The sequence below is a fragment of the Spinacia oleracea genome, chromosome 5 (genome assembly GCF_020520425.1).
Source record: "Spinacia oleracea cultivar Varoflay chromosome 5, BTI_SOV_V1, whole genome shotgun sequence".
Classification (NCBI taxonomy): Eukaryota; Viridiplantae; Streptophyta; class Magnoliopsida; order Caryophyllales; family Amaranthaceae; genus Spinacia; species Spinacia oleracea.
Window position 1 is genome coordinate 4898112 of NC_079491.1, and position 24617 is coordinate 4922728.

At 35.3% G+C, this 24617-nt stretch overlaps 2 protein-coding genes across 10 annotated transcripts; both read right to left on the bottom strand.

The window, feature by feature from the left end:
• Window positions 1-2865: 2865 nt before the first annotated feature.
• LOC110782459 (F-box protein SKIP23-like) lies at window positions 2866-13021 on the bottom strand. 8 transcript variants are annotated; one of them, XM_056830419.1, is made up of 8 exons: window positions 12748-13020; window positions 12577-12640; window positions 11621-11737; window positions 9154-10117; window positions 8844-9009; window positions 6371-7635; window positions 4665-4875; window positions 2866-3477 (listed from the first exon to the last, which is right to left on the bottom strand). In XM_056830419.1, exons 6-8 carry the CDS (start codon window positions 7600-7602, stop codon window positions 2983-2985), a joined length of 1938 nt encoding a protein of 645 aa, XP_056686397.1. In that variant the 5' UTR covers window positions 7603-7635; window positions 8844-9009; window positions 9154-10117; window positions 11621-11737; window positions 12577-12640; window positions 12748-13020; the 3' UTR covers window positions 2866-2982. The 8 variants fall into 8 exon arrangements, with proteins under 8 accessions (XP_056686397.1, XP_056686398.1, XP_021842337.1 ...); XM_056830420.1 differs by having other exon boundaries at window positions 9154-9682; window positions 12577-13020; XM_021986645.2 differs by having other exon boundaries at window positions 8889-9009; window positions 11621-13021.
• A 1468-nt stretch (window positions 13022-14489) lies between these two features.
• LOC110782441 (F-box protein SKIP23-like) lies at window positions 14490-17916 on the bottom strand. Of its 2 annotated transcripts, none has more exons than XM_021986606.2 (5): window positions 16592-17916; window positions 15709-15830; window positions 15554-15603; window positions 14925-15453; window positions 14490-14808 (listed from the first exon to the last, which is right to left on the bottom strand). In XM_021986606.2, the coding sequence occupies exons 1-4, from the start codon at window positions 17833-17835 to the stop codon at window positions 15436-15438; spliced, it is 1434 nt and encodes a 477-aa protein (XP_021842298.1). In that variant the 5' UTR covers window positions 17836-17916; the 3' UTR covers window positions 14490-14808; window positions 14925-15435. The 2 variants fall into 2 exon arrangements, with proteins under 2 accessions (XP_021842298.1, XP_021842290.1); XM_021986598.2 differs by having other exon boundaries at window positions 14925-15478; window positions 16592-17914.
• Window positions 17917-24617: the final 6701 nt, after the last annotated feature.

The window sequence follows — 24617 nt, forward strand, 5'->3', positions numbered from 1 at the left end:
TTTCTAGTTCACTTGTTACCATTGAATTGGAACCCCGAGAACCTGTGCCAGGTCTTGTGGATGTTTCCATTAACGCGAATGCAGAAAATGGTCAGGTTGTTAATGGGAAGCTTCAGGGGGTCTCAGTTGGCATCGAGGACATGTTTCTCAAGGCTGCTGCCCCAGCTGAGATTCTAGAAGACACAGTTCCAGGATATTACTCCGCCCTTTTTGATGCTTTGTGGGAGGTATGTGGTGCCTCTTCCAGTGCAGGTCGGGAAACATTTTCACTAAAAGGAGGTAAGGGGTTTGCAGCAATCCATGGAACACAATCAGTTAAGCTTCTCGAAGTTCCTTCAACCTTAGCAATTCGTGTTGTTGAAAGATATTTAGCCCCCTTTGTTGTTGGTGTGATTGGTAGACCTCTGGTGGAGGTTGTGAAGGACGGTGGCTTAATCCAGGATGTGGCATGGATAGATATGTTTTCAGGTTCTGCTAATGAGAATAACTCGGTTGCGAATTTTGATGGTGGTCCACTATATTTGACATACTTTGAAAATGAAGATGGTAAGATCAACATTGGTAAGACAAACATGGGTTGCTTTCTTGTGTTGATATTCCTACCACCCAGGTATCATCTTCTCTTTCGGATGGAAGTTTCTGATATTTCAACATTGGTCCGAATTAGAACAGATCACTGGCCTTGTTTAGCCTACATTGATGATTATTTGGAAGCTCTTTTTTCTTTGTAACCGGGGTTAGTCTTTTCTGCTGCTATATACTCATTCCATTGAGAAAGGAGTATGTTCTGTTCTCTTTTGTTTGCGTTACAGCAGTTGGTTACATATTTTCTGTTCAAATTCTTTTCCCAGATTGTTTTTTACTTGGGAAAATATTCTTTTTGCATCAGAAATAAAAAAATGTATATATTCTAGTGTCAATCATTCACCAGCTGCACTTTTGTACAAGAAATTTATACAATCAGTTCTGAGAGGTGAAATACTTGTATTTTGGTTGTATACTTCTCTGAGAGTATGATGTTAACATGTAATTCTACAATTAGTGTTTAGCTTCTGGCTGTTTGGTTGTCAGGTGCCTTTTGTTTCGAACTTCAGCTGAGATGTGAGATCATTTGATCAAAATCTAACGAAGGCCCAATATGTTATACTTGTATGTTTTTTGTTAGGATTCTGGGTATTGTTCCTTGATTAAGAATCTACAAACTATACAAGCAGCAAGTTTGGATGAAGAAAACATGGTTGTTACGCAACTTTCTTTCTTTTGATAGTATAAAACTTACTGGACTAGCCATTTGAATCAAATTCTGCCGTTTAAAAGCAGTTTGGGTATTTCGTGCAAATAAGTTTACAAGTAGGTGTATATTGTGTAATACGTTTATAAATAGGTGCATTTGATGAATTATAAACATGACTTAACGGAGGACTAACGGAAGGTCGGCTTAGGGGTATTTGGTGCAAACTTAGGCAAAAATAGGGGTATATTATGTGATTCAAAAGACGCGAGGGTATTTGGTGCGTTTTTGCAAACCTCAGGGGCATTTCATGAAAAAACCGTTGATATTAAATGATAAATAAGGATAATATTTTACATAACTTGTCCAAGAAAGATACTATTATAATGTTAGATTAAGAAAATTATTAGTAATATTATTGTACTTGTAGGTATAATATGGTGTATCAATTTATCTAGTTAAGCCCCGAACAATCTCGAAACTCGGCTTGAACTCGAAGAATTCTTATCAAGCCTGGCTCGATAAGGATTTTTAAGCTCGAGGTAAGTTTTAGCTCGAGAAAAAAATAACCAAATCAAGCCGAGCCTATTAGAGTTCGGCTCGATTCGGCTCCTGTACGTCCACCCTAGTGGGACTACTAATTTAATTAAGTTGAATAAAAGACTTGAGGTAGATTATGCAAAGAACTTGGTGTTTCCATTCTCTTCCGTATTAAACCATACACTTATCCCTATTCCCTATTCCCTATTCCCTAACCTAGTTGCCATTTTACTTATCATATTCTCTTTCGTTTAAGTTGTTAATTGATGGAATATGTTTTTAAGGGTGTGAATATGATCTTTGGTTATGTAGAGATGCTAAATTCATTGTAGTGAATCTCTATTCCCTAACCTAGAAGAGTGTTTTGTGTAACCAAGTCTGTAATTTTCATTCCCCTCACCCGGATTGTATTAAAGTATTGTTAGAAGACTCAAGGAACTTGGTTGTTAATGAATCTAGCACTACGAGGCTGGATAATGCTCTCATGAACTCTTCTGATGTATTATTAACGGATATTAGCCCGTCAAGGCGTATCCCAACTATTAATTAAGTATTGTATCCTTTGTTACCCAAAAAAAAATTCATTGTAGTGGAACTTCTTAAGAAAGTGATCGGGGCAGAAAAGAAAATCGGATATGCCCTTGACCATGTTGTCTTTATTTCGGGTTATTCTTGTATACTTGAGCTAACTATGTCGTTATAATTGTTGCGGTAATACCAAAATATATTGTACTCCGTAATAGATTAAGAAAATCAGAAGATCAAAATTTTCCATTCCAACATATCGTAATAAGTTAAGCAAATCAGAAGATAGAAAAACCATGTCAAGTTGGTTCCAAATTCACAATTGAGGATGTAAATGATAGAGATAGAAATCTACTAGGATCATGTTAGATTTGTGAAAACTCCGTGAATTGAAGTGCATTAAATTTATCAAATATATAAGACTACAATATGATTCCTAATAAGATTAAGAACACTAATATGACTAGAAGTCTAATATACATTAAATATCCTAAAAGATTAAATCCTAGTAGATTTCTATCTCTATCAGTAAAGTTGTTGAAAACATTCAATCACATGGAGTACCTTGATACAACAAAACATAATCCAATCAATCATATCAACAAATGTAAAATCACAATTGGAGAAAATCCAAGGAGTTCTGCTATAAAAAAAGAAAAAAAAAAACTCTTTAAACTAAACAAATTTTAATATTCCAACTGATTAGGTAAGCAAGCAAGCCAAGATGACAAATGAAGCTCAACATTCTCAGCTTCTTGTGCCAGTTTTTCTACCTTGGCTAGTTCAGCTAGAAGCACCTCCTTCGTTTCTGAAGCACGGACTTTGACCTTGCCAATGACTTCAAGAGTAGAGACCAATTCCCTCGCTTTATAACTGTCTGTAGCCTTTTCTACTGATGGAACCAGCCATTCCACATTAAGCTTCATGTGTTGTAAGTCGGCTAGGGTTGAACGCAAGTAATTAACTTCTTCTTTAGTGAAAGATGATCCTGTGCTATTCTCAAGAGAGAGTACTATAGCTGCTAATGACTCTAATGCCCTAGCAACGATGTCACCATTGCGCATAGTGCAGCCATCAAGTATGTTGCCATGCTTCACCCATATTTCCCTTAAAATGGGCGCTAAATCTGACCGGACATTGAGTCCTTTGAACATTGTCATTGGAGTACTAATATCAGAGATCTGCACCAAACACATATAATGAGGTCCTCTTATGTAGAAAGAGAAGTACATGCATGTATATAATATATATAGGTAACTCATTCTTATAAAAGAATTCAAGTCAAGGAAGTAGATGCTCTAGACAGGATGGCCAAGATCCGTACATGAACTTGGCTTATCTATTCCTCGGCCTTAGCAGTTAGCACAAAGAAATGAATGACAACAATTAGGGGGCGTTTGGTTTGGGGGTTTCATCAAAGGGAAAGGGAATCAACTACCTCGATTCCCTTTGTTGTTGTTTGATAGACCAATTCAATCATTCTCTTTACCCTTATGATTCCCCCCTTACCCTCTACTATGATTCCTCACCCTACCCCAAGGAATCATGCTAACCCCCAAACTCCTTATCATCCAACCAACTTAACTACCACTTTTACCATCTTTGACAAACACCTCCACCAAAACACCACTTGACCCACCACCCCAACAAACCTACTCAACCACTCCAAGACCACCATGCCATCACCGAAGCCACCCTACATCCCTACACCGAAATCATCCAATCACCACCAAAACCACTTTACCCCCAAAATTCACCCCAACCACCCCCCAAAAAATGCTCTAAACTCACTGGAAACCATCCAACTCACCCCAAAAACAATTCTAACCAATTGAAATCACATAACTACCAAAAAATAACCTCAATCATCAAGAAAATCCATAAAATAACTAGATCTAAGAAACAAAATAAGTAGATCGAATGAAGCCGCGCTGCAAGGAAGGGCCGTGGAGAGCAGCGGCGCGAGGAGAGCCGAGGAGAGCAGCGACGCCGCGTTGAAGGTCGTCGCTGGGTAGTAGAAGCGGCAGAGGGGAGGTAGAGGTGGCAGGGAAGGTGGTGGTGGTTGTTGTAGATTGAAGAAAAAGGGGTGATGGTTGTTGTAGATTGAAGAAAAGGGGTGGTCGTTGTGGTATATTGAAGAAAAGAAGGGTGGTTCTTGTAGAACGTTTCCTTTTGATTTTTCACTAAACAAACAACTTAGGGCAAGTAAGGGTTTTGCTTTCCATTCTCCTTCTTTCCATTTCTTATGTCATTCCCTTTCCTCTTTGCGAACCAAACACCCCTCATATAGATTTAATTCTAATTTATCCCTTAATCACCAAAGCAGGAAAAAAAATTGAACGCGAAAGAAAATTTTCAAGTTCGGTACCTGAGTTAGAGAAGTCAATGCAGGGTTAGAAGATGCTCCATGAACTTTCTCCTCAGATTTAGCTGTTTCAGTAGCAGATATTATATGATCAAGTCTTGCAAGGTTCCTCTCCATTCCTGATTTTAGATCTTCAAGTCCTAAATATTTATTCTCATCGGCTGAAGTAAGGAATTCAAGTTCTGGAAAGAAAAAAGACACCTTCTCGTCGTCCCTGGTTTCATCGTTGAAAAAACATGATCTCAATAAGAATTTTCTCACCAATCATCAACAACAATTTTTTAATGATATGAATAAATGTGAATCCATCAGGTGTGGACTAATACAATCTATCAGGCGTGCAATATGTTTTACTCTTAAACATGAGAACTTCACTTTGGTTCACAGTCAACAATACAATGCATAATATAGTACGAAGTATAATTTCAATGAGTAGCTACTAAGAACAGAGCTCAGCTCTCGTTGATCAGCAGTCTATTCATCTTATGCTCAATGCGGTTCGTGTGGTTTCATAAGAGTCGGTGCACAGTGCATGATGTATGGTCTGTCAATCCTAGAGAAATAATTCACCTCGTGGCGGATCTTGGCCAAAAAAGTACATGAGGCCTAAGTTTGGAAGTACCAACCTCTTATTTTATACAGATGCATTCAATCAATATGTCACAATATTTTATACTTCCTCCGTCTTTTAATACTCGCAACGTTTGGACTTTTGCCACTATTCATATAATCTACTTTAACTATTCTTAGTGCTTTTTATATAAGATAAAACATAGTCATGTGTGATCTTGTTAGATTCGTCTCAATGTGTATTTTCAAAATATCAACTTTTTATAATTTTTGCATAAAGAGAATTTAAAATATAAATGATCAAAGTTATGCATTGGCATGCGTGAAACTAACAAACGTTGCGAGTATTAAAAGACGGAGGAAGTACAATTTTAGCTTTTATAAATAATACAAGTCAAAAAATAAAAAAGTATGCACGGATTCGGTGAAAGATCCTTCCATCATTTCATTATGGATTAGGGGTCCTAGTCTCCTAGATACATCTTACAACATAAACATATTGGTAATCTGTATTAAAATTGGAAAATAAAGATTTTTTACCTAAGTACAATATTATTAGAATTAAAAGGAAGGTAGGAAATCTTTAATATCCAAATTTGCATATGCTAATTTATTTATTTTTGAAAAAAATAACAAAACTCTTGGTACTATTCGTCACTCATATGTTCTTTAGTTTACCCCCCAAAAAAAATACTATTCTTTTTAATCAGGACCATTCATTGACTAAATAAGCAGGAATTTTGTAATGTAAAATACTACGTAATACATAGTATATCTTCTTACTTACATAAAAACGTATTTTTAGATTACAATTTTTTTTTTCAATTTTTAATTTTATTTGCAAAAGGAAGTATATATTTACTATAGCTATAATAAAAATGAGTTTCTTTTTTATTTATTTATTACCTTATTTAATTATAAAATATTTCCATAATAAACATATTGATTTATTACCTTATTTAATTATAAAATATTTTCATAATAAACATATTGAGTTAGTAAACAAATTTGATGAGTCACGCTTATGTGGCATCATTGAAAAGGTGTCACATGTGATGGAAACACATATTTTTTGTCGCAATTTGCGACCTTTATCATCACCCAATTAATAAAAGTAAGAAGTTATCAGCATGTTTTACCTTCGAAAAGGTGATGTATGAGGAGGCTTGAAAAGCCAACTTGGAGGCGACCACAGATATGCAAATGAGTTCGTAGTCAGATAAACGAGAGCCTGATTAGCAGCTCCCAAGCGGAAAACACCAATTTCCTGACCAGGTACTTCATCTATTACTCCAAATGAGAGGGTGGAAAACACAACACAATTGGCCAAATCGCGCCCTGGAAAATCTTCAGCAGAGGCAAAGAACCCTTGATCAGGACTCAAGAACATGACCTTACCGTCCAGAGTATTAACCTCCTCCCACACCCCTTGCTCATCCGGAGAGTTTTCGCAATACTTCTCCGAAAACTTCAACATGTACACTGAAATTCCTTCTTGTTCTCTCGCATTTCTCACAACCAGATACAAATACCCTGACTCTGAAACCACTAACCTCTTGGGCTGTTTTTTCGATATGTGATAAAGTACGGAATTATCAACTATTACCCGATCAGGATCTACCTGGTAAAGTTTCCCATGCTCATCAATGGCACGTAACTTTCCTCTAAATATCACGACATCTTGAAATATGCTACCTTCACAAATATATTGCCGTGGATACCATGTCAAATTACAGCCTTTTATGCTGAAAACAGCTAGAGTACCCCAGTTATACAAAACAGCCATTAATATAAAACATTCCTCCCCCACCCCACCAACAGGAATTGCCAAAACTTTCTTCACCAAGTTTAACAACGTCGAAGATGACTCCGGATCCATCTTTTCACCACAATCGACTAGATTAAACCCCTTATATAGCTCAGACACATGAAATTGAGTCAAATCTAAATTTAGGGGGAGTTTTTCAGACTGTTCAGAAATGACAGAATCACCTGTTAAGGGGTTTTTGAGATGAATGTTGCTCTGCTTTGCCTCTTCTACCCTCACTATCCATGGTGGCACTGCACTGGTTACAGTGGTGGTTGTGGTGGGGACAAGTGGGCGGAGGAGAGTGACTATGCTTGATACCAGGAAACATCCCGAGAAGAGGTGGAATCCGGTTGAAGGGATTTCCAAGGGTACGAGTTTTAAGAGCTTGTTAAGGCAAGCTTTTGAACACATATGTTTGAAGAGGTAGCGCCATTTCTTACAGACGGAGCAAAACCGGCGGATGACTTTTCTGCTATCGATACGTTTACAGACTGATCGGAAAAGATCTTCAGGAAGTTCCGGCCAGTTGTGGTTGATCACTGCACGATGGCGGATACGCATTTCTTCTGGTTAGGTGAGTGTCTGAGCGTTGTGCTACACACAGAGATAAAAAGAATGAGGAGGGTTAGGTTAATTATACAAACGTGTCCAATTTATATGATCGTGTTTTAGAGAATGTAATGAAGTTACTCGCCGCCTTGCTAAATGGGCCGTATAGGTGGATTACTAGAATTTAATATGAGATTTGGGTTAATTGGATTCCTCTTTGGGTCACCGGTGTAATTGTACTGGACTCTCCTGGTAAAATGTTATTTAATGTAACTACCCGGAACATGACCCAAAAGACCATAACTACTTTGTTGGTTCAAATGAATTACTCTTGCTAAACATAACCAACTCTTCTGATATACCATATTGCATGATGGTAATCGTAATAAATTTTGTTAAGTTTGATACATATGTTTATAGTACTACAACCCTCAAGCATACCACTTAGAAGACAATGTCTAGTGGTAGTGCAATCTTTTACAAATTCTTAGGGTTAAGTAACATTACTACAATGGATCTTAAAATTTGCAAATAGATTCATTCCTAAAAATACAGACTAAAATCTATTACCTTCAACATAAAGTAAGCACTAGAACTGAGGATGTAAAAAATAAAAATAAAACACAAATAATTTTGCCAATTTTACTGCATTTTGGAAAAAGAGAGGGCTGACAAAGGATATGGAACCTATTTCCCATTATTTGGATATGGGATGGGGAAAGTGAAGGAATGGTAATTGAAGAGATTTATATATTAATTGCCGTTTAAATAAATCAAATCCTTCCACAATTGAGAAGATTTGGAAGAAGGGAAATTATAAGCATGATCTTTCCATACCTTCACCCGCCATGCCCAACAATTATCTATTTCCATTCCCTCAATAATTGCTAAGACAAACTGTTTTCAATAATCTTTTTTTTCCAGCATGACGCATGTTACAATCTGCTAGATAGGTTTCCAAATAGTAAATAGGGGGATGGAGAGGCTAATGAAGCTTTCTAAAACATGTATTCTTACAAAATAAAATCTCAAAAGTGTGTGACAGGTTAACAGTTCAAACTTTTATCCCAAATGCAGCTAGAAAAGTAGGGGATTAATGGACGGAAACATTTTGAAAATAATCCCAACAAATTCTAAAAAATAAACTTTTTTTTATAGAAGGATTTAGATTCACAGCAAATTAGCAATTTTGTTTACAAGCAAAATCACCATCTAAGGTGACCAAAAACCGAGTTTTCAAGCATTACACGCACCTTTGTATTAAGGAAAGGTTACATTCCAATCCAGTCCCCACTCACCAGACTTATCCAAGCTTGAGCAGCCCTTGCTAGGCAATCTGCCTCCTCAACTTCGATCCCTCCCCACAAGATACAGGTATCCTCCGCAGCTCTTTTCTAAATTTCTAGTACTCGTAATTCCCTGCATACCAATGGAGTACAAGTTAGAATACTTTCCTCTCAAGGTTCTCCACACATGGATTCTAAGTGCATCATTTCTACACCATTAATTCATAAAAAACGTACTTATGGCATACATGAAAATATCAATGAAAAACGTACTTACAGGTGTTAAACATAGACGAGAAAATGCTCATAAGTCCAGCTCCAGAATGCAGAAAATGTCATCAATAAGTTAACAAATCCCCTGTCCTAAACTTTTGTTAAGATCAACAGATTCCAAAGTAGGGATTATGTCAAAAACAGACTTCATGTCTTCCTCCACTTCATCCAGTTTTATTAAGAAAACAAATTCCCTCTCCTAAACTTTGGTTAAGATCAACAGATTCCAAACTAGGGATTATTTCAAGAACAGATTTCATGTCTTCAGTTTCATTTTTTCAGCACGGGCTTTGGCCTCACCAAACTTCTTCAGAGAATCAAAAAGTGGTTTGGTTTTGTGAACAGCCAAGCTTTTTCAACAAACGGTGCCAACCAGTGCATATTGAAATGCATGTTTTGAAGGTCAGGCAACTTGGTTTTCATTCAAGGATTTTCCTGAGCTACTCTGGAGGATAAGGAATGTTGTTGCTAGTGACTCTAAGGCCCAAGCTATCAAGTCACCACTGCGTATTGTACTCCCTTCGAGAATATTCCTATGTTTATCCCAGATATTTGCAAGTGAGTACAAGGGTGGACTTGATATTTATTCCTTCAAACTTTTATGTTGAAGCACAAAGGTTCAAACGCAAAAATGAGGCCAATTAGAAACAGAACCCAACAAATAGTGGTATCATCAGAATTCTTAAAAATACTGAGTTCTCAAAGCATGAGAATCCACAATAGCAGTGTGAAAATTTATCCCTTTGGTACTAACTGAACAACCGGAAACAGATATTCGTTAAAAGATTGAAATACAAGCAAAGAAAAACATCTAATATTGAAATCATAAAAAAGATTACCATACTCATTAATCATTAATATTAGCAAGTTCAATAGAAGAGGTGACAATCAAAGATGAAGGCAATTCCACCTTCTCAGTTGAAACATCTAGGTACCAGGAATCAAATCTTTCATTCTCATCATCATCCCTTCACAAACAAATAGAAAAAAAAAAAGGCAAATTTGTTAAAAAGGACCTTTTATAATCCAAATTTTGCGAGAAAGGACCTTATATAACTTTTTTTGTCAAAAAACACCTTAATGTAAAAATTTTTGCGAGAAAGGACCTTATATAATTTTTTTTTTGTCAAATCACACATTAATATAATTTCTTTTTGCGAAAGACAACCAAAAGTAAATTTCCGGCATTGACTGAGCTTTTTTGGCTATTGACTTACACGTGAGAAGCACGTGTGGCTTTATTTTGCTAATCACACCCAATTTTCCTCCAAAATTCTAAGCTTTAAAACTAAAGTTGAAAAAAAAAACCGAAATAAAATCAAGTTTGAAAATTCAAGAGTCGGGAAAATCAGTGTCTTTAGCCAACGTAAGCCACACGTGCTGCTCACGTGCAAGTTAATGGCCGGAAAAGCTCAGTCAATGCCGGAAACTTTCCTTAGGTCCTTTCTCGCAAAAAAAAAAAACTTTAAGGTGTGTTTTCACAAAAAAAATTATATAAGGTCCTTTCTCGCAAAATTTGAGTTATAAAAGGTCCTTTTTGGCAAATTTGCCAAAAAAAAAATTAGGAGTCACTGCCCTTCATAAAACTGTAAGGACTAAGGAGTTTTCCTTTTACTCAATAACATTTTTGTTTGGAGAAATGCTCAATGCCACTTAACATGGATGTTCAGTTAAAGTAGGAGAGTAGTTTCCCAATAAGAAATACCACATAGGAATACACGAGAAGGCTGGAAAAAGGGTAAAGAAGAATAAATGTCAGTTCCCACCTTTTTGGGGTGACTCGGGTGAGGGCTGAAGCGAGGAGGCCAAATAATAGTCTACAACTCTACAAGGAGTGAGTGCCATAGCAGTGCTATTAAAACCTCACTTTCCCCAATATCCCATCCCTGCTACAAAGAAACAATGATATTGCATGCTTTTTTAGTGAAGGCTGTGATCCCATTTTTGCCTCTCCCTTTAACCAACAAAAAGCTGAGACCTGAGTAAGTGTCCCTCCCACTTATACACTTTGTAGAACTCCCCAAAAAGAATGAAAGCTAACCGGAATTCGCTTCTTAAAATAGACTATCACCTCATATATTAATTTCTCATAAGAGGTCTTTCTCCTCCAGAATAACTTATATAAATGAGCTGAGTCGCTATACAACATGAGGTATAGCAACTTAATTACAGCACCATTTAGACCTAAGATCGTGTCAAAGATTAATGCATCAAAAATAGCCTACATTTTCATACAACAGTTTCAAACTATCTCTAAATTAGGAAACTTCTATCAAAATTACTAGGGCATTGGACATCAATCAGAACCTTCTATTTCAGCAGCAGAAGTGTAGATTAGTATAATGTACTAGACAAGAAGGTTTAGTATCAAGGTAATATGCAAGTAAAATACGTAATGTAAAGTCTTCATTGAGATGTAAGCAAATCACAAGAAAATCAAATTAACATTGAGAATCTACATTTAACGTTACCTTCTTGAAGTGTAAGTATCTGGCAAGAACCAGGTAGGGGGCGGCCATAGACCATAGTACTCCAGCAGCGGCACCACAGAGTGATCCTATCCTATCTCTATCCTCCATTCCTCCCTTCTAAAATAAAAGACACCAATAGGAAGATATTCACTTGCTTCTTCAAACAGTTGAAGGTTGAACATCAGAGGCACAGCAGAGAAATAGAAACAACTTTAACAGTAAACAGGTAATCCCATTTCACCACACACCAATTGAACTCGTTTACTGAAGAGGGGAAAGCCGTCCTAAATAGGAACGAGTCACTGTTCGCTCCCTTTGAGGTGTATACTCAAACATAGTTAGTTCTCGGGCACAAACAATAAAGCACGAATGTAGACCAACCCAACAAAAAGTGACCAAACTCCCAAACTTGTTTGCATCAACAATCTACTATACAATCCTCCCAGACAGTAAACCGTAAATTGAATCTTCTTCACCAAAGAATCATTATCATTATACGGCCAAACTACTAACCAGAGCTTCTCCTTGTGCGCAACCAATCTTTCCCGATTCCACAGAGGAGGACAGGGAATATTCACACTAACAGTCTTATTAACCTTCATTTACTTGTGATCAATAGAATGCTAATTTCCTATGAAATCAACAGAACAAGCCAATTCCCTTAAAACTAATCACATCAGAAAATGTTGTAACCAAACTATCACGAAGAAAACACCAATTCCTTTTTTCAGTCTCGTCCCAGTAAGAGTCCCTTCCCCATATAACACCATAGCCGTGGAATTAGAGCATAAAACCACATGAACACCAATTACTTCTTTCCAGTCAATTGCATACTTAAAACCATAACTTTTTGCGATTTCAAACAAATCAAAATCCAATGAATGCAGAGATATTAGGAAATTCGAACGCAAATTCGTAACATGACTTTGAAAGTAGGTATAGATTCCGATGCTTACCGGGTATCACTTCTTCTACTGTTAGAATCCAACTGCTGCGGTCATTTGATGGGGACAAGTAAAACTGTGCAAGCGAAGAGAATTAAGGGTTAATTGGGCCAATCGTTGAATGGAAGCGTTGAATTTGAGATTCTGTGAGGGAGAAAAGGGGATAGGGGTTAGGGTTTGAACTTTGAAGCTCGCCAATTCTGGCAGATGGAGCGGCATCGCGAAACGTCGATTCTACTTTCCAGAAGGTTTCCGATGTCGGAGAGAATTTCCTGTGAGAGGTTTGACCGAAGCCGGCTCGAACTTTCCGGCGAGATACCATGTTCTCTTCCTTTCACCGATTGCCGGAAATTTCCCTTTATTGAAATTGAAATTGAAATTGAAATTTGGTTGACGACTTGAAGTTTGACCGGTGAAGTTCATGTTTTGTCCTTTTCTTAACTCTTTTTTCTCTCTCCTCCAAAAAGGATACGGCCCAAATTCAATAGGACCCAATATCCGAATACATCTAATTTAAGGTCGTTCATTAAATTAAACTAGCTTTTGAGCCCGTTTTATATATATAGTGGTAGTTTAGCCGTCCTTTAAAGTTGTAATTTTGAGTGTTAAAGGGGGTATGGAGTGGAAGACACTGACTGAATATATTGGATTGTTGTTAAATTGATGTTGAATGAGAAAGACTAAGTAGATGATGCGTTTAAGTTGTAAACTATAGCCAAATAATAAAAAGTAAAAGTAAAAGCCAATTTGATGGGTTAGAGGAGGAGATGGCACGTGTCATCTAATAAGCTATGGTTTCACTTTTTATAGAATAGGTATAGATATCAGAACATAACTAACCTGAGGAAATCTAACACCCGATTTGGATCTAAGAAGTTTGAACCCTGTACCCGACTCGTTTACAACTTGTAATTACAACTAGACACCAGATTTAACCTTATAACAACTACTCCCTATAAAATGCCGTTGAATTAGTCACTATGCCATAATCCCAATTTTTTTTATAATTTTTACAAATACATAATTAGAGATATTTAAGGTTAAATGGTGCATTGAAAAGTGTGTCAGTAATGCAAGTACAAAAAATGAAGGGAGAACAATTGAACCAAGACGGTAGGATTTCGTATCTAATTCAATGTGCACTGTTATAGACCTGACGATCTAATATGAGTCAACCCGAATCAAAATTCACCCGATTAATTGCTAATCCTGACTCGAGTCCGTCTAATACCCAAAATTAACCCGATTGGATTCTATCTAATAATCTAAATCATTAGCACGGGTAGTAAATATAGGTAATTTTATTCGGATAAGATCATAAGGTTACATCGATTGGATTAGGTTCCATAGTTCTCATCACATCAAGCAACAAAGATGAGTTGGATTGTAGTGTAATTAGTTCCGTTCAATATAGATCATAATCTTTCTTAGTAAATATTTAGGACATAAATGCGTAAGATAATACTTCAAACTAACTAAAAGCTAAAATATGTAAAAAAAATCAATCATAATTTATGAAAAAATGGGGAAAATGTATGTCGAAAAATGGAAAGTGGACACTTATTAATAATGTGACACTTATTTAAGAACGGAGGGAGTATTTATTTAGTGATCAAATTTTATATTTTGCATTGGGATTCCTCGGAAACTCAAGTACATAACAATTGATTAAAGTTGAGGTAAATTTTACAAAACAATCTTTCGTTACTCAGTTCCCCATAGCATCAAAATGATGGAGATTGTACCATGAACATTTAATTTTTTTTCTCTTTCACCCCCCTCCCTTTTTCCTCCATAATTGCTAACCAAAAATGTTAGTTTTAATTGATAGTACCGCATGTCCGCAGTATAGTGTGCTTTTGGGAGTTCAAACTTGAATCCCAAACTGCAGCTTGCCATAGAAGTATCAAATGAATGGAACAGAATCATACGGGAATCAACCCCAACAAATTCTACTGCGAAATTACTTCTTTTAGTTCAAACAACTTTTTGATGCAAAATGTAAATAGTATGAACTGAATTACTCAGTTTCTTTAACAAACACATCAAAGTCGCAGCTGATCAAAAACCGAGTTTTTAAATATTATTACAATTTACAAGCACCGTTGTTTCTACTAGGAAAACAAAATAAGGGAAGGGGTACACTATGCACCCCACCATTCAGTAATTACTGCCTCTATGATCAGATCATCCCTCCTCAAAATGCAGGTATCCTCCTCTGCTCTTCTATAGTAGTTACTCCACCTGCATACCCATGGTCCATGGAGAACAAGTTAGAATACTTTTTACTTAGAATTCCCTTTTTTTTTTTTATTAACACAACTTGTTCTACGAAATATTCCATCAAGAAAAATACTTACCAAAAGTCCAAAAGTCAGCTACATAGAAAGAAGATTTTCTCCTTGCCACTCTTGAATACAAAAAAATGTTACCAACAACAGGTTAACAAATTCCCTCTCCTAAACCTCTGTTAAGATCAACAGATTCCAAAACAGGAATTTTCTCAAAAACAAATTTCATGTCTTCCTCCATTTCATCCAGTTTGGCTAATTCATCAAGAACCTTTAGTTTCATTTCTTGAGCCCGAGCTTTAGCCTCACCAAACTCCTTCAGAGAATCAATCAGTGGCTTGCTTTTGTGAACGGCCAATGCATTTTCGACAAATGGTACCAACCAGTCTACTTTAAAACGCATGTTTTGCAGATCAGACAATGTAGAGCTCAAGTACTCAGCTTGGATTTTATTCAAGGTTTGTCCTGAGCTACTCTGGAGGATGAGCACTGCTGTTGCTAGCGACTCTAAGGACCTAGCGATCAAGTCACCACTTTGTCCAAATGTTTTGCAAAGTATGGACAAGGTTGGACTTGATCTTCACTCCTTCAAAAACATCTGTTGAAGAACAAATGTTAAAATCCTGCAGAAGAAAAAAAAATTAAATTAATTCCAGACAATGAGACAAGTAGTGGAAGCATGAGAATTCTATCAATACCTGAATTCTCAATGCAGGAGAATCCCCAAGAACTGTGTGCATGTTTGTCCCTGCAATATTTGGTAAAAATGAGGAACACGAAAAAAAGATTAGTTATAGATTGTATATCACAAACAAGTAAGATGATCTAATATGGAAATCACAAGAAGGATAACCTTGTGGAATGTTTGCAACTCCAATAGAAGGGGCGGCAATAGAAGACGGAGGCAATTTTTCTTTGCTGTCAGCTGACACACCTTGTTCCCACAAGTTCATTTCTTCACTCTCCTCATCGTCCCTCCACAAACAAATAAGAAAAACGATTTTAGGCTTTCAGTTTAAGGTGCTTTGCTATCTTGAATAGCAGCCGAGCATCACAATTTCTTAAGGAATATGATTAGGATGACAAAGTCTCTTAACAAGACTGCAGTTAAAGTCATCAAAAATAAAAAAATAAATCAACCAGAAACACCAAATTGGAGAAAGCTGGAAAGGAAAAATGTTCTTTCCCTATCACTTTTAGGCGAAAAAGCAAAGATGTCAAAAGAACCCTAGGAGCAGTTTTAGGCATTCAGAAAGTTGTATATTGTAGTTGCTATGATCCAATCAACACTCAAAACTTCTTTCTTGAACCAGCCAGGGGCAGAGTAAGTGTCCCTCTTTTATACCCATGGACTGCTCAGCTTAAAAGAATAATGGCTCTACCGGCCACAGAGTTTACCTCCTTTAACATCTCAACCAGTCCTTTTCATCATATACTCCTCATAGACAAATGAACCTGAAATGTTGCACTCAGAAAACACAACGGACGCATTTGATTTATGACACGTGCAGAACTGATATCAGAACTGAAACTAAGGCAACAGAAAGAACAGAGCATTTTCACACCACAATTCAACCCTATCTTTAGAAACTTATATCTACAATTAAACTGCCAAGGCATCGACGTCTATTAAATCCCTAACATTTCAATAGTGCTAGCTTAGATTACTTAACAAGAAGGCTATCTATCAAGGTAAGGAAAACGAGTTGACATTTACACTAGATAGTTTTAGTTACCTGATAAAAATGAATGAATCTGGCAAGAACCAGGTAGGGGGTGGCCATAGCGCTCCAGTAATGGTACCACAAAGATAATTGGTCCTATCTTTGTCTTGGCTTCTAATGAATACACAACGAATTGGAAGTTTTATACTTGCCCCTTCAAACAGTTGATGATTGTACAGAGGAGGAATAGCAGAGGCATCAAAGCAACTTTGTGAGTAAACAAGGAAATCCTCGCTCTTCACATCCCACTCTTGATATTGTATATCCCTTGTATAAAATTTCACTTCTTTTTTAGGTAAAGGGTCACATATGTTTAGGTCTTGAGCAAAGACAGTAAAGCACCAATCTAGACCAACAAAAATAACCCAACCTTGAAGAATTGTTGGAACCCAATCACTCTCCAGCTCATCCTGATTGTAGACAGTAAAACGAATTTCCGAAGAATGACTACCATTAGGCGGCCAAGCTACTAATAAGAGTTTTCCCTCACGCTCCACCAATCTCTTTTGATTCAGTTTACGGAAATTAGATAAATTAACAGCAACCGTCTTAATCACCTTCATTGTCTTATGATCAACAGTATACAAATTCCCCTTATAATCAACAGCAGAAATCATTCCGTTGAAACTAATCACATCAGAAAATGAGGTAACCAAACTATCGCGAACAAAACCCCATATCCCATTTTCAATTCTCACCCCAATTAGAGTCCCTTCACCGTATAACACCATTGCCGTGGAAGCAGAGCATAAAACCACTTTCTGAACACCACATACATTTTCGCAATCACTAGCATACTTAAATCCATAACTTCTATCAATTTCGGACACACTAAAATCCGCTAAATTCAGATATTTCGGGAAATTAGAAGGTAAAGCTGTAACTCTATTTGTAGAAAGAGGGTACAGAACCCGAAGCTTACCGGGTATGACTTCTTCCACTGTTAGAACCCAGCTGCTGTTGTCATTTGAAAAAGGAAGAGGTTTGACCAGAAAGACTGTTCGAGCAAAGAGAATTAGGGTTTCATTGGGGCGATTGATGAAAGGAAGAGTGGGATTTGAGATTTTGCGAGGGAGAAAGGGGGAAAGACAGCTTGAGTTAGGGTTAGGGTTTATGGAAGCTCGCCAATTCTTGCAGACGGAACGACATCGGAAAATGTCGATTCCACTTTCAAGGCGTTTGCTGATAGCGGAGAGAATTTCCGGTGGAGGGTTTGACCAATCTACGGTTCGTGGAACTTTCCGGTGAGAACCCATGTTTTCTTTAGTTCTGTGAGTGTTTGACCCCGAAGTGGTGGACCAACTACTCAAGGAAGTAGTCTGGTTTAACTAAATCTAAGAAGTAGTCTGGTTTAACTAAAGCTAAGGCCCCCTATGGGCGCCTTCAAGCTCAATTTTGACGGATCGTGCAAATCTTCTTCAGCAGCAGCAGGCATCATCATCAGAGATAGTAATGGTAAACCGGTCATTGCGAAAGCCTTTAACCTAGGTAAAACGCAAGTCTTTATGGCTGAAGCTTTGGCTCTTCATAAAGGAATCCAAGAGGCAATCAGACTAGGCATTCAGAACGTCCATATTGAAGGTGATAACCTTCTTATCATCAACTCTGTGAAAGGAGTATGGAAAGTCCCATGGAAGCTTCAAAATATCATTCAAGATATCAAGACCCTCCTCCAGCAGTGTAGTAACGTGCATATACAACATGTATTTAGGGAGGCAAACAGAGCAGCGGATTGGATTGCTAATGTAGGACATCTCATTACTGAGCCCATGTGTATTAACCCTAGTTCTAGCCCGTCTTTAGAAGAAATTGTAAACAGTGATAACTTAGGTGTTACCCTCGTGCGGAGGGGCTCCTAGGTTTTTCTCCTTACCTTTTTTTTTTTAAAAAAAAAAGGAGTAGTGGAGTACGGCTGTACGGAGTACTACTTAGAACTTAGAAGTGTGGCTGACTGGCTCCTAGCCTCGTAGGCAAGTCCAATTGCGAGAAATGTTAAACTTCAAAATGGCTGGTGCCCATACATAAGTGGCCCAAATACAATCATATTTAGTATCAACATAAAATATCTCAATATCCGTGCTAAAAACGAAAAATTGTTTAAAACTACCAATATAAGTCTTTTGCGTTATTGGTAGTGATATTCTATATTTGTACTAAAATTGATTGTATATTGTATTTGAGCCACTAAACTTAGACTTCCTCGTCCAAATGCGAGTTTGCGCCAATTCTTAGCCAAATAGTGTTTCAACATCTCTTGACCAAACATTTCTATTAGAATTGGACCGAACAAACCTTTTAAAAGTTTAAAACTGTTAGAAATTGTGTATGGGATAAACCAAATATTTTCTTTTAGGTTTCAGGTGAGTAACAATAGTTATTCACCGACCCACTAGAACTAGCTAGAGTTGCACATGTAAAACTATTGAGACACAAAGAAGATCAATTGTATTTGGTTGTTCAAACACAAGGCTAATCTGACAATAGTTTGTGTTTAGTGAAAATCACAATTCTCTAAAAAGAATACTTGACACTATTGTAGAGGAGAGAAGCAAGAATGACATATTTCGACCTTATTTCACATAAGTACATAACAGGTGTTATCTATTTATAGAGAATTAATGATAACATACTCGAAGAGGCATGTTTCCAAAATGCACTTCTTTAAATGATCAAAGGACATCAACAACACTTCAGATATAACGTCGTATTGTTTGTGGATATTTGACCCAAAAGTCGGTGTCTTGTCAGTTCAAGCTAACTCAATTCCGACCTTCACCAAAGCACGTTTATTTAGTACGGTTCGACATAACGTACTACCTCCGTTTCAAAAAATACTTGTTGTTGATAGGTTTTGTTGTTTATCATCACCTACTTGTTATTATACTTTGCGATATATATATATATATATATATATATATATATATATATATATATATATATATATATATATATATATATATATATATATATATATATATATATATATATATATATATATATATATATATATATATATATATATATATATATATATATAGGGTCCCCCTACAATGAGAAGATCACTAAAATGAGAAGAATGAGAAGCGATCTATACCGTCCAAACAAAAAAAATCCAACGGCGCGCGATCTGTCTGACTAAATGAAACATTAAGGGCAAATTAGTAATTTCGCCGCGTTGAATGACCTTCCCTCACAACGTGATTTTTCGGAATTCTTTCTCTCTCATCTTTCAGTTTTCTCTCTCCTCTCTTAAAACCTCTCCTGTGTTTCTTCGTGTTCTTCAAATTTGGAAATTCTCCTTGCAAATCTCGAGGTTTTTGGTGATCCTCGTCTTCTTCAGGTACGTATTTGATTTTTTTGATATTTTTCAGTTTTTGCTACTTTAATTTCTCTCTTTTCGTTCAATTACTCGATAGTTGTTCTTCATTTTCTTCAACTTACTTGATTCTCCTTGCATATCTCTTTAGCTTCTTTGCAATCTTCTTTCAATTCTCCAGGGTACGTTTTTTATTTTTTGTTTTTCTTAGTTTTTGTTGCTTTAATTTTTCTCTCTTCATTCAATTAGTCTGTAGCTTTTTTTCGATTTTTCTGATTATTTTGCTGTTGTTTTCGAAATTACAAATTGATTGCGAAATTGACTTGATTAGTAAATTTTGATTTCGAAATATATTGAATTGATTAGTAAATTCTTACTGCGAAATTATGTCAATTATTAACACCTTTTTTACGTTTGATTTGCTCATATTTTTTGTTGGGGGTTTGATTTGCTCATGTGCAAGTTTCTGGACATCAGTCATATCACAAATCGATTTAGTTCACCCTTAATTTTTTTTAGCAATGGATAGAAGAAAATAAATATTATTGTGTTGGGGCTTCTGTTTTTTTAGCATTGGCGTATTATAGGATGAAGGGGAGAGATTTCAGTGCTTGTATAGAACATCTGGTGTTTATCTCTGGAGTCAATTATAGTGCTGTTGTATGTGATAATGTTATGCTGAGCTGCTGAAAATATGTGTTCATAATGAAGGTTCAGTTGGTTTGTATCAGAACAATCCACAAATGATGGAAATTTATCAAACTTTAATCAAAGAAAGCTGGGATTTTTCATATGTAGTTGATGTGGTGGTGGAATGAGGTCTTCATATGAGGGACTTTGAGATGGAAAGCAAAACATGGTGTTTGCAGGGTTATGTCTTGGAACCTTCAGTGTTTGACACGCTAGAGAAGTACGGCAAGCATATGCCATGGGAGAAGTCAGATAGACAACTCTTAATTGACTGCTTAAACTCAGGGCTTCTGGACATTTTCAAACCTTCAGTTGGCTTAAATACATGGAAACAATCTGTAACAAAAAGATTAAGTTAAAGGCAAAAATGTCAGGAGGGCATCGAGGAAGAATTATGGTCGTTGCTGGTGAACCAGCAACAGGAATTCAAGAGGGACTCATTTGAATATTTGATAAACTGTATATAAAGGAGATTGGATGGTTAGACTTAGAAGAAGATACAGATTTTATAGTACAAGAAATACAGAGTTTGCTGTTAGCCGAGTTTCTAGATGAGTTTGCGTGTGAGGTAATATCTTTTTGTTGAAAGCGTGAGGTGTAGATAGGTGAAGTCAGTGAATTTGTACAAAAGAACTAAATAAGAGATGTTTTTCTCTTCCCTATTCATGTCCTGTATTGTTTTCAAGATTTTATTTATCACCAAAGGCCATGTAACTAACCTTCATGTTGTTGCTGCATCTCTGAGCTACTCAAGGTCTGGATCTCGGGAAGTGTTCTTTACCAGAGAAGTATTTGAAAGTGGTCATTTCTAGTACAACCAATTTGAGATTGATCTGATGGTTTGTATTGCTGATATCCTCGTGTCTCTTTGGAGTTCGGAGTACTTAAAATGGAGTTAAAGTGTGTAACTGTAGTATTAGACAATTTTTTCAACAAACCAAGCATAAGTGTCAAGGTATGTATATAATAACCTTGGAATCTTGATTTGATTTTCTGGTTGCTGCTACTTCTAAGCGTTTCTGAAAAAATTTATGTTTAGACAAAACATCAAAAGTTCGTATTGTGTTGGTACCAACATGAAGTAATGCCTATTAGCTCAATTGGTAGAGCTTTGTGCCATTGCACAATGATGTAGGTTCGAATCCTACATAGGCAACTCTTGTCTTTTGTTTATGATATTAGTTCTCCTACCGGACTATCCTACATCCATGCTGTTCACTATGCCAGTGATTCCAGTTCTCTAAGATTCTTTGTTGAGTTCAACTCCTCTCTCAATACCCGACATAAGCTTTTGTGCATAAAAGGGGCTAACAATTACAACACGGTCTGATTCCAGAATACCCGACTTCATCCAGTTAATTTTCCTACCCTTTACAGGTTTATCATACCTGATAAAAATCCTTTGACATTATATTAATTCTTGAACTACTACTTAATTAATCCATGGAATGCAATATTAATAAGATACTAACTTACATTACCCATCAACGAAATCAAAAGCTAGTTTCAATTCCTCAGGCAGATTAAGATGCGATAATCTTCCAAGGCAAATCTTCCTTGATATACAATATTGTGAATGCATAAAGCAACCTGTAGAAGTATCAATCAAAAATATTTGCTCATTTGTGTAAAGTACAAGAAATGAGCAAAAATATTTGCTCATTTGTGTAAACGATAAAAAATGAGCAAAAATATTTGCTCATTTGTGTAAACGATAAAAAATGAGAAAATTTTTGGAATGTTAATTAATCTGAGATTTTAAAATATTTGCTCATTTAGGCACGATGAGCAAAAGTTTTGAATATTAACAAACCCGAACTTTAAAATTTTATAAATGAGCAAAAAAAATTTGCTCATTTGTGTAAACTATAAGAAATGAGCAAAAAAAATTTGTTCATTTGTGTAAACTATAAGAAATGAGCAAAAATATTTGCTCATTTGTGTAATCGATAAAAAATAAGCAAAAATATTTGCTCATTTGGGTAAAGTATAAGAAATGAGCAAAATAATTTGCTCATTTGTGTAAACTATAAGAAATGAGCAAAAATATTTGCTCATTTGTGTAAACGATAAAAAATGAGCAAAAATATTTGCTCATTTGTGTAAAGTATAAGAAATGAGCAAAAAAATTTGCTCATTTATGTAAACGATAAAAAATGAGCAAAAATATTTGTTCATTTGTGTAAACGATAAAAAATGAGCAAAAATATTTGCTCATTTATGTAAAATATAAAACATGAACAAATTTTTTGAATAATAAGTAATATGAGATTTTAAAATATTTGCTCATTTAGACACAATGAACCAAAGTTTTGAATATTAACAAATCCGAACTTTAAAATTTTAAAAATGGGCAAAAATATTTGCTCATTTGTGTAAACTTATTAAAAATGAGAAAAGGTATTTGCTCACTTGTCTAATTTTTTAAAAAAAATGAGCAAATTTTTTGAATGTTAAGTAATCGGAGATTTTAAAATATTTGCTCATTTAGACACAATGAGCAAAAGTTTTGAATATTAACAAACACGAATTTTAAAATTTTAAAAATGAGCAAAAATATTTGCTCATTTGTGTGAACTATATAAAATGAGCAAAAATAGTTTTGCTCATTCTGTCTAAATGAGCAAATATTAAAGTTCGGATTTTAAAGTTTTTGCTCATTTTATCTAAATGAGCAAATATTAAAATACGAACTTTAAACTTTTGCTCATTGTGTCTAAATAAACAAATATTATAATTTCAATTTTAAATTTTTGCTAGCTCATTGTTTTTAAATGAGTAAATATTAAAGTTCGGATTTTAAACATTTGCTCATTGGGTCTAAATGAGCAAATATTAAAATCCGAACTTTAAACTTTTGCTCATCGTGTCTAAATGAGCAAATATTAAAGTTCGGATTTTAAAATATTTTTGCTCATTGTGTCTAAATGAGCAAATATTAAAGTTCGGATTTTAAAATTTTGCTCATTGTATCTAAATGAGCAAATATTAAAGTTTGGATTTTAAACATTTGCTCATTGTTTTTAAATGAGCAAATATTAAAGTTCGATTTTAAACTTTTGCTCATTGTGCCTAAATGAGCAAATATTATAGTTCCGATTTTAAAGTTTTGCTCATTGTGTCTAAATGAGCAAATATTAAAATTCGAACTTTAAACTTTTGCTCATTGTGTCTAAATGAGCAAATATTATAGTTTCAATTTTAGATTTTTGCTCATTGTTTTTAAATGAGTAAATATTAAAGTTCGGATTTTAAACATTTTCTCATTGGGTCTAAATGAGAAAATATTAAAGTTCGGATTTTAAACTTTTGTTCATTATATCTAAATGAGCAAATATTATAGTTTCTATTTGAAATTTTTGCTCATTGAGTCTAAATGAGCAAATATTAAAGTTCGAATGTTAAAATTTTGCTCATTGTGTCTAAATGAGCAAATATTAAAATTCAAACTTTAAACTTTTGCTCATTGTGTCTAAATGAGCAAATATTATAGTTTCAATTTGAAATTTTTGTTCATTGAGTCTAAATGAGCAAATATTAATGTTCGGATGTTAAAATTTTGCTCATTGTGTATAAATGAGCAAATATTAAAATCCGAACTTTAAACTTTTGCTCATTGTGTCTAAATGAGCAAACATTATAGTTTCCATTTAAATTTTTTGCTCATTGGGTCTAAATGAGCAAATATTAAAGTTCGAATTTTAAAATTTTGCTCATTGTTTCGAAATGAGCAAATATTAAAGTTCGGATTTTAAAATTTTTGCTCATTGTGTCTACATGAGTAAATATTAAAGTTCGGATTTTAAACATTTACTCGATGTTTTTAAATGAGCAAATATTATAGTTTCGATTAAATGAGCAAATATTAAAGTTCGGATTTTAAACTTTTGTTCATTATATCTAAATGAGCAAATATTATAGTTTCGATTTGAAAATTTTGCTCATTGAGTCTAAATGAGCAAATATTATAGTTCGGATGTTAAATTTTTTGCTCATTGTGTATAATTGAGCAAATATTAAAATCCGAACTTT

Bases quoted from the DNA above. Each gene is read 5' to 3' on its own strand.
- LOC110782459 (XM_056830422.1), bottom strand. From the start codon at position 7,602: ATGCGTATCCGCCATCGTGCAGTGATCAACCACAACTGGCCGGAACTT. The intron at 4,876-6,370 runs GTAAAACATGCT...CGATGAAACCAG, and splicing joins CATACATCACCTTTTCGAAG to GGACGACGAGAAGGTGTCTT. The intron at 3,478-4,664 runs GTACCGAACTTG...TGTTTGGTGCAG, and splicing joins CATTGACTTCTCTAACTCAG to ATCTCTGATATTAGTACTCC.
- LOC110782441 (XM_021986598.2), bottom strand. From the start codon at position 17,835: ATGGGTTCTCACCGGAAAGTTCCACGAACCGTAGATTGGTCAAACCCT. The intron at 15,831-16,591 runs GTAACTAAAACT...TTGTTTGTGGAG, and splicing joins GATTCATTCATTTTTATCAG to GGACGATGAGGAGAGTGAAG. The intron at 15,604-15,708 runs GTTATCCTTCTT...CAAATATTGCAG, and splicing joins AGTTGCAAACATTCCACAAG to GGACAAACATGCACACAGTT.